This window comes from Vigna radiata, unplaced genomic scaffold (genome assembly GCF_000741045.1).
Source record: "Vigna radiata var. radiata cultivar VC1973A unplaced genomic scaffold, Vradiata_ver6 scaffold_236, whole genome shotgun sequence".
NCBI classification, from domain to species: domain Eukaryota; kingdom Viridiplantae; phylum Streptophyta; class Magnoliopsida; order Fabales; family Fabaceae; genus Vigna; species Vigna radiata.
Genome location: NW_014543119.1, coordinates 523,936 through 534,620, shown reverse-complemented (window position 1 = coordinate 534,620; position 10,685 = coordinate 523,936). Strand labels below are relative to the sequence as shown.

The window sequence follows — 10,685 nt, the reverse complement described above, 5'->3', positions numbered from 1 at the left end:
TATTTTTTGTTGATTCAGGTTTATCATTGGGAGTCCTGAATCTTGCAATTGTGGTACAACAGGTAAGAATTCAAATACTGATATTTTTTTTTTCTCATTATTAGTGAATTATTTGAGTATCTATGTATTTACACATATAAATGTACAGACGGTGATGACGTAATACAAAAAATAAAATTCAAACAAATATTAGAATTAGCAAAGGTAACTCTAGAGGGTTGCAAAAGATTTTTTCTATTTATTTTCAATAAATTAAAAATAGACAATAACCTAGATAACACTGATATTTTTAAAAGTTTATTTTTTCTATTATTTAAAATAATTGTTTGAAACTAACTGACTCTAAACGTAAGAAAATATTTAATATAAAACATTTTGTTTCGGTTTAACAAACAAATATTTTATATTAATTTTGTTTTATTAAATAAAAAAATTATGTCAGTTTAAAGCCTCAGGGCAATTTGTGTATTTTGATTTTTTTAAATAAATGAAAATATTTATAATACTTGAGGTTGAAAGGAAGTTTTATTTAACCATTTTGCAGTGTCAAAGTTTAACTGTAACTCAGTTCTAAATTGTAATGGTAAGGTTGATTATTTATATCTTAACTCATTTTTATTTCAGTGGTTATAGTTTTATCTATCGTATGTTTGAACGGAAATATGATAATATATAGGTGATAATGAGAGGAGTTAATAATATTAGATTTAGAACAATCTTTTAATTTTATATTTTTCTTTTTTAATTAAGTTTATATTTGTAAAATAATTATTTCATTGAGATTTTAAAGAAGAAAAAAAATTATTTTAATTATGTAATTTGTGTTAAATATAAATTGTAAAGAGTAAAAAAAAAATGGTGTTACAAGGCTAATAATAAAAGAAAGGCTACTATTTTTACAAAATATACAATGCTACTTTCTGAAGAATAAAGAAATACAGAGAGAACTTTCCGAGAATTGATGATTATAGAACAATCATTGTAACAAAATTTTCAGAAACCATAACACTGTTTTTCCAGTAACAGAATAAGTATTATATTTATATTTAATCTTTATATTTAAAATTTAGTACTTTCAATACTTTATTCAACTTAACTCTCAAAGCTCACACAATATTCTCAATCTGACCAGATATAAAACTTCGTTTAGCAAAGGTAAGGTACAGTCTCAGGTTGATCAAAACAATAAGATTTTCCTTACCATTGGCACACTGAGACTTTGCTAAAATCAAAACTTAATCACTCATTCCATGTGGAAAACCTAAGCTTTATATCACTCAATACATACATATATCTATATCTAAAGTCTATTTTTAACGTGATATCTAACCAATAAGTTTGTATATATTTGAATGAGATTTCTTGTTTATTGGATTTATTTGCACTAATTATTAAAATATTTTTTTTTTTATTGAATTTATAGGATTACTTGTTATTCGAACTGTTATGGATTATTTGTTTATGTTTAGTTTCAGGTTTGAAATATATACATGTTTGTGTGAGAGAATTGAAGATACTAAGTCAACAAAAAAAATTATAACAAATTTATAATATATAAATAGATACAGAATTCAGTTCAAGAATTCATGTTATTACTGTAATTTTGCGTTAATCACAAAAAGGGCACTTATGAGAGAAAGTAAATATTATATAGATAAAAAGATTAAAAGAAAAATTACATATTGAAGCCAAATTTATTGAAAATACGTCTTACATAGTGCAAGTGATGCATGAAAAGGGGAGCATCTACATAAGTAAACATGCAAATCGTGTTTGAATATGTATATATATATATATATATAGATATAGAACTTTCAGTTCTGCTAAGAGCTTAATTACAAATTCTCAGGTAAACAAATTAAACTGAAAATTTGAAAGTACTGAATGCCAAGAGCATATATAGAGACGAAACCTCCCAAGAACTGGCCTTAAAAGTAAGAACTCCTTCAATTTAATTTATATAATATGCCACATTATCCTGCATGGAGATCAAGGAAAGCATTCAATAAGCAGATACACTTTCAAAAGTATAGAAGAACTTAAGAATATCCAAATAATGAATTAAGTTAAACAAATAATTTACACTGTATATATATGAAAACCATGATGCGTTTAAAAGAAAAACAAAAAAAGTAGAAGGAAAACACAGTTTCCACAACAAGATCATTGATGAATATATCCAAATGCTGCATTAGCTAGAATGATTATCGTCGAGGTGAAAGGTTTGAAAAGGATATGGACTATTACTTTACATGGTACAGCTGAGCTTATCCGATAAGAACTCTACATGGTACAGCTAGCTGTGTAATAGTTCAAGTGTTCAACTAATAATTCAAACACATGATACTATTTTTAAGCAGTGAAGTGTTTGATGAGGTAGACTATAGAGCTAGCTGGTGTTGTGTGTAATTTGTGAAACCTATGAACATGATATGTGTACGTGAAAATGTAATTCATGAATTCAACACACGGCTAGAAAAAAAAGGAAGAAAATGGAACAGAGAAAAAGAGAGAAAGTTGGCCCCAACAGAAGCAGAAGCAGGCCAACATGGCAGATATATAATCTGTTTCAGGGAGCACACAAGTGAATGTTAATTACTGTGTCACCAATAATCTGTGACTCACAGCACAAAAAGCTGTCAACAACAGTTTCATACACTTTGATCAGAAAGACAACCTTGAAAACCCTAACTTGCTCTAAGCTGACACTGAGCAGAGGCTACACTTGATTTCTGCATTATTGTTTTCTTAGAGGAAGCATTAAACTAAAGAAGCCCTTCACAAAATAATTAAAAAGCTCAATAAACTATGTCTGTACATATGATTTAAATATGATTAAGCTATAAAAAAAATCAACATGTGCAGTAAGTTTTGACAAATTTGAGTAGAATAATCACTTGAAACCAAGAGCTTGTACCTTCAATAGCATTCCATGTTCTATTTTAATATATAAAATACAAACGTGTGTCTATTCAAAATGCCATTGAAATTCCACTTGGAACAAAAGCCGACAAAAACATGTGAGATGACGGGCAGCACAAAGCTTAAGCATTCGCCTAACCAACAAAATATTTGCTCACAAAATACACAACAAGTACTCAATATATTACAAAACTAACTAGCTTTTTGATAAATGGATAAAATTCTCAGTATCAGATAGTAGACCACATGATGAAATCAAGGTACATATGGTGAAACAAACACAGTGGAGAAAAGATGAGTACGGGCATATCAGATCAACTCTTGTATGGATATTTTAAATATATATTACAATGTAAGTGGGACATATTATATAGAATTGAGGATGGTGGAGAAATGTTTATTCTTAGAACAATACATTCAATATTTAATTAGCATTAGCTTTCTCCAACATCTATCTGAAAGATTCCATTCAATCATGTCTTTCTTAGAACAAAATTGTAAATTAGAAGAAGACTTGCAGACAGCATGCATTCCAAAAAGTTTCAAATTTGACATGTTTTATTTGAAACCTAGACTTAAATAATCATATATGTTAAAATAAAAATGTTTATTGGATGCTTACTATAACTCGACAAATTACATATATATATAGACACACACGACACATCTCACTTGATTACTGCATGTGTCAAAAATCTGCTTAATTTTTAAAAGGAAAAATTAATTGGGAGAAAGTAATCATAAAAGTAAGGAAATCAATTGATGTGCCATAAACTTTGTTTTTGTTGGAAAGCCAACATGGTGATTAAATTAATCTTTTGTGGATCTTAATTACATACAGTCGCCTCTAATTTCGCAACCTAATGAACACGGCATTTGAAATACTTTTGTCCGTATAATGTACCAACTCTTAAATAGTATATATTGCAAGCTATCTGGTTCGTGAATAAGAAAAACTATGTATATAAAGCATTAGTTTTTTGGTACCAGATCCATCCATCAGATTAAAAATTGTAATATCAGTATCAAATTACTCAATAAGTTTTACTTCTTTCTAGCTATATCTCTTGACATTCAAACTAGTAGTACTTATTAATAATAACACACATAATCTATATGGGCACCCCCTAATGCTTCAAACCATTGTAGTATAGTTTAGGTTGAGATATATGTTATTACCATAACTTGATGCTGGCCATGGCTTACGCATATCTAACCAGCAACAGATGACAGAAAAAGAAGCATCATCTGGTTGATGTGGTGATGAAAAATTTGGATAGTTTTTGTGAAATTTTAGATTGAAAAAATTGATTGGTGTTATATAAAAAAAGGTACGTTGAAGATTATACTGGACCAGAGATAAAGTTGATGATAAAATAATATAATTACCAATAGGTGAAACACAGATCTTCCAGAGGAAGAATATTCAAGAGAAATGGATGGAGGAGGTTGATGATTCTTCAAGATTTCCCTTAGGGGTCTTCTTTTTCTTCTTGTAAGGTATACCTCTAGCCTTAGCTTGGCACTCCCTGACCTCCCTAAGGTAGACACGGATGGAGCCACTAGCAAAAGGGTTAGTCTCTGGAGAGCCTCCATTTTCCTCATAGGCTGCTCTAAGCCTGCCTATGAGGGCATCGAGACTCCCCCAAGCTTGTCTGAGAGGACAAGTGCAGGGTGCTGGTGGTTCAGGCTGTCCATAGAACATGCACCCTTGGAGGTGAACCTTGGTCTTTCCGAACTGGTCGAGATACCTTAAAAAATCAAGGACATGGTTGCAATTGCACTGAGAGAGAGCAACTGGGGGTCTTTGGTTCTTCAAGTATTGTCCAAAAGTGTTCCAGTCCCTTCTCTTCTGAGACTCATAGCGGCTAAGTGTGACTGGACTCTGCTGCTGCAGCTGTTGGTGCTGGTGCTGGTGCTGGTGCTGGTGCTGGTGCTGTTGCTGGAGGTGGTAATCTAGAGGGATGATGCTTGATGAACCTTCTGCACTGTGGCTGCCACTGCTGGACATTGTTGAAACTGTGAAATGGTGAATCAGGATGAAGAGAGAGAGGAGGGGTTGGAGTTGGGGCTGGTTTTTCTAAATAAAGCCAGGGAAAGAGGGAGGTGAAAGGTGAAAGTGAAAGGAATAGGAGAGTGGAGGAAGATAGAGTATTGAGATCACGTCACTGGGCTACTGAGAAGACATTTTATGGGCCATCTTGGTTTATTTCTGTTCATCTCTTTTGTCTTCTTGCATATGGGAAAAGTTTGGTATACACCAAACTCTATTCAACATAAATTATTACATTGTTTAACTTAAATTATAGTCCTAATTAATCCATATCTTATCGATCATCAGGTTTTTAATTGACCAGAAAGAGTTAATGAATCTCAGTTATTATATGTGTTAGGTAAAGCTTGCCCAAGACCATACTGGTTTTAGATTAAGTAGTTATAGTTTCACTTTTAATCCTCAAAAGATGCAATTAGAGAAAAATAAAGGTCTAATTGATGATGTAGCTAAAGAAAAGAGAAACTAGAGGAATTATAATATATGTGTTTATATATCATTTTCTTGTTTCTCTGACAATAACATGATAAAATTGATGAATCTTGTGACCTAAAAGTAATGGCTTCAAAATTTGAAAGTATTTCTTTATTTGGGGAGATAAAAAATTGTGTCTTTATCCTCTTCTGGACCATACAGGGGGAAAACGTTCTTTCTACTGTGTTTCACTTTAATTACATTAGCTTCCATTAACTATGTGTGTTTTCTCTATAAGCATACACAATTATTGTGTTTTGCCCTTATTCATCGCTAAGCCTTATCTCCTTAACCAAGCCCATTATCATTATTGCTCTCATCAAATCATTCCGATAGCTATAGAACCTGCTATTTGACATGTGTTTAAGTTAGTAATTATACAATTAATTTAAGCTGGAATTTATATTGAAAGAAATTATGTTTAAGTTAACAGTGAAACTCACTATAATTTGTTTGATCAGGGTTAAATTAATCCACCTATTTAGCTCTAAACCCTAAATCCACCTAAAGTTTTATTAATTTTTGGATTAAATATGTTTTTAGTTCTTATACTTTGGAGCGATTTTGGTTTTAGTCCATTTTCAAACTAAGGTACAATTTAGTCCTCCAACTTTAGAAAACTCTGGTTTTAGTCCTTTTTACCAAAATTTTTTTAACTTTATTTGTTGTTTCAAGCACGTTTCATTATAGCACGTGCTTAAAACAACAAATAAAGTTAAAAAAATTTGATAAAAAAGACTAAAACCATAGTTTTCTAAAGTTAAAGGACTAAATTATACCTTAGTTTGAAAATGGACTAAAACCAAAACCGCCCCAAAATATAGGGACTAAAAATATATTTAACCCTTAATTTTTTAATATCTCTCACATAGTAAAAACATGTTCATAAACCTATCTGTGAAAACTTGATTTTGAATTAGCTTCTATGAAAAGAAACAGTGAAAACTTTAATGTTATTTTCTTAATTTAAGCAGAATATGCCATACATAACTTTCATTCTAACGCGTGTCACCGAGTGCTATATGCTAAAAAACATCCTTTGCATTAGTTGATATTTCACTGTGATTAAAGACTGCAACACATATCAAACACACCTAAATCTAAATTTTGATAAATCTAACATATATTTGAAAAATATATTCCAATTTTAAATCCTCTAGCTTTCAGGGTATAGAAATATCACAATTGATTTTATCTCCTACCTAAAGTAATTTTAGTAAAGCTATAGCTGTTTCGTTTTTTAATAAAATTGATTCTACCTTCAAAAAACTTATCCAAAAACATATAAATACATAGAAGGTCAATGCCAATTTATAAAGAATTTGAACGCTTTATACTAATAAATTGATTGTTTTGAATTAGAAGTAATGTTATTTTTTATATGGGTTTGAATCCGGTTTCATTATTATGTCTCTAAGTTGAATATCTTCAAAAGATTTATTATTAGAGATGATAATACGGAGTGTATTATGTAGGTCTATTTAAGTCCATTCTGCATAACTTATGACTTCCACAAGCCTACGTCAAAGTGGAACGAGCAAATCAACATAATTTATGTGTACATTTATCATTAATTCTTTGAAATTTCTAACATACTTAAAAATTATAAAATTTTAAAATATTATTTATTTTAAAAAATAACTTATAAAATCTATTATTTCTGCTAATTTAATTACTTCTACTTATTTTAAACATAACAAGAATTTATAAATCCACTGTATCACTTGTTGTCATTTATAAATATATATTTCTAAATGTTAGGATACAAATAAAGTCTCATATCGAATAATAAAAAATCAATATGAATTTATATACATATAGATATCTATATTGATAAGGGATTTTTTGAAGTGGTATTAAAAATTCAAGATTTGAGTTTGATGACGGAAGAATAATGATACTTAAACAACATTTGAATATCATTTACGTATTCTTTTATGATTGGTCCATAATAATATTTAAATATTATAAATCTAAAGTATCATTATCCGGTGACGGAACTCATACAAAAAGACTGAAATAACATATTTCAGGTGAAGATAATTATTAAGACATGTGGGTGGGCATTATCGTTATGATCCGGAACACAACACACGCCATGTTATAAATTAGAAATACAGTATTACGCATGTTGTCTTCGAGAAACAGATTTTATAACCGGTTATTAGGGAGCACCTCTCTGGAACTTTGCATGCATGCCACAAGATACTTGGCCGTACTCTTTTGGAGCATGCAAAGTCTTTTTCTCATCAAATATATATTTTTTTACCCTACAACCTTCAGTTTGTTTTTAATGTCTTCTATTAATACTAGGTACATATTTTCTGTCTCTACATCTTTCCACATCAGGCATGCCCAACACATTATGCTTCTAATTCACTTTAACATATTAACTCCACTTTCTAACTTTCTTAACATATTTAAAATACTCACATCCAATGATACTTGCTGTTTCACAATTTATTGTTTCACCTCCTTAAAAATTACAATTTGATTTACACCATATATACATTCATACACACATATAATATATGTAATTATTATTATTGTTTACATGTCTTTTTAGTTGATGTTTTTATGTTAGTCTCCTTGGTATTTCAACTTTAAATATTGACATTTTTTAATATGAACAAAGTTTTCATACATTTTAAAAGGTGAAAACATAGTTTATATCACATTTATGATAAAACCATAATAAAATTATCGAGTTTCTAAATTAATTACATTATATATATCTCAAATACAAGTATAATAACATCTTGGTAAATATGAAATCAGAACTCTATTAGTGCATCCTATGAACACCTTATAGTAAGTTAACGAAAGAAACTATATTTATAAATTACTCTTAATGTTAATAATCTATTAACAAGTTCATTATGTATTCATGTCTATGGCTTAATCGGGCCATGAGATTTTGATTAGACTATAAAAGTACGTTCATGGTTGGAGTAGGAGAAATCTCTTTTTGATTAATCATCTAGCTAAGTTATTATTTTTAGCAAATTTCGGAAATTAAATTAGAGATTAGTTAAGGTAAGTGGGTCAATTTTGGCATTAATCCTATTGTGGTTTATGCGGTGACATATAATAAACAGATATTTCTTTTCTCACTTGCCATGATTTTGTAGGGAAGGAAACTGAGGTAGACATCAAATTTGATGGAGATGACAACCGACCAATGTTGAGAATTGGGCCCCTTGTAGATGCTCTTGTCAAAACTCTAATAAACTAAGATTATATTCATTCAATCGATAATTAGAAATTATCAAACACTTTGAATTAACTCAAAATATATATATATATATATATATATATATATATATATATATATATATATATATATATATATATTAGACTCACCTAGAATTTGAGATGTTCTCCATCTCTACTATTTCCAAAACGCCTTTCTAGAGCCAAACCCCAACACTTTTCACGTCAAGCCAAACGTTGAATTTCTCATTCATCAAAATGGGGTCGTCGTATAATTGTAGGGTACCCTAAAATTCGGAATCCTATAGAGTACCACAAGCATATCCATGGAAAAATTCTAGTTCAAAATATTTGTTTCATGACAAATCCTTTCGTCCATTGATGCTTACAACTCATCCCATTAGAGCATTACATCAAGAGTAACTTAATTAGATTGTACGTGTTTGCTTATCAATAAAGGTTTATTTTGTGTTTGATATGATTTTGGACCGTTTCAAATTATAGAAAATTATTTATAGTATTCGCATTAAATACGAAATCTTGAAGAAGGAGAGAATGGTTATGAATTAAGCAATTTGTCAATAGACATTTCCTAAACAAATGTGATTATTGGCTATACCTTAAAATTGAGTTGACATATAAGCTGTTTGTGAAAGTATTGATGATGTTTGTACATGTATAATTAAAGTGAAACAATAATAATCCATAAATTGTAGCATGTGATGATTGAGCATTAAATAAATTTATTACGTTAATTAAGATTTTTGTTATAAAAAATTATACTTAAATCCTTGCAGACGGGTGTCTCTTTTTGTTTCTCCTTTTACGTGTTCTACGGAAAAGACCCTTATTATAGGTAGTGCTAATAATTCGACGAATTATGTTCTTTTTGTTTAAATTATAATTGGGAAATTATCCTATATTCTTAGGTGTGTAGGCAGAAGAAAGAGAGAGATAAGAAGAATTTAAAAATAAAGTAAAAAATAAGGAAGAGATAAACGAAACAACGACTCCTTAAGTCAGGGACTCGATGGATATATACATTACAACGCGTATTTTCAGATTGAGAATCAACAAAATTACTTTGACTTTGCCTCCTAAACATTTATATTTAATTTAATCTCTTTATTTAATTCAAATCAAATTTGTGTTTTATGTTTATCTTTATTATGTAAATTTAAAAAATAACTATTATTTTGTAAAAAACTTTCAACGTTATAAAATATCGTATACATATTTATATATATGAAACAATAAAAATTAAATTATAGTTTCATAATTTTCAGTATAAAATATAAAGTAAATTAAAAGTATTTTAATAATTTAAAATGAAAATAAAGATGACGCAATAAAACGAATATGAATACACTCATTTCAAATAGGAATTTGTAATTGTCCAAAGCAATTCATAACCTTCATGCAGAAGGCTGTTCATAATTGCCCTGGTTAAAAAAATCATTGGAAATTAATTAAAAATTATTATTAGAAAACATAAATTAACTTTCAAATATTTATATCAATCAAAATATAATACTATTGTAGTTTGTTTAATCAACTCTAATATACCGAAAAAAAATAATTTAAAAAAAAAATATATTAAAAAGTATAAAATTATAGTGTTTATTATTTAAAATATATTTTTTAATAAGTGTAACAACTCCCCGACCATAAGTGTAATATATCACCTTCACATGGTAACCTTCTCTGCTAAAAGTGAAACACATCGTTCTCACATGGGAGCTTCCTCAACCAAAAGTGGAACACATTGTCTTCAAACGACAACCTTTCTATCCAAAAATGAAACACACCATCTTTATATACCAGTCACAAATAACAAAAACGTGTCCACCTTCACAAAATCCATCAATACATGCACTTTTACTCATGCAATTCCATGAAATCTCATACTCAACTTTAAACAATAAATTGAAAATACTCATCAAACTTCAATATATCATTGTTCTTAAATTAAAAGCCATTAGAAAATAAGAAAATAAAAACACAAAAAATGCCCCTACCTCTT

At 29.2% G+C, this 10,685-nt stretch overlaps 1 protein-coding gene across 1 annotated transcript; it reads right to left on the bottom strand.

Annotated features, from left to right (window-relative positions):
- Positions 1 to 1,693: 1,693 nt before the first annotated feature.
- LOC106753182 (protein LIGHT-DEPENDENT SHORT HYPOCOTYLS 10) lies at positions 1,694 to 5,159 on the bottom strand. Its single transcript, XM_014634977.2, has 2 exons — positions 4,312 to 5,159; positions 1,694 to 1,978 (listed from the first exon to the last, which is right to left on the bottom strand). Exon 1 carries the CDS (start codon positions 4,931 to 4,933, stop codon positions 4,349 to 4,351), a length of 585 nt encoding a protein of 194 aa, XP_014490463.1. The 5' UTR covers positions 4,934 to 5,159; the 3' UTR covers positions 1,694 to 1,978; positions 4,312 to 4,348.
- Positions 5,160 to 10,685: the final 5,526 nt, after the last annotated feature.

Coding starts and splice junctions, on each gene's coding strand:
- LOC106753182 (XM_014634977.2), bottom strand. CDS start 4,933: ATGTCCAGCAGTGGCAGCCACAGTGCAGAAGGTTCATCAAGCATCATC.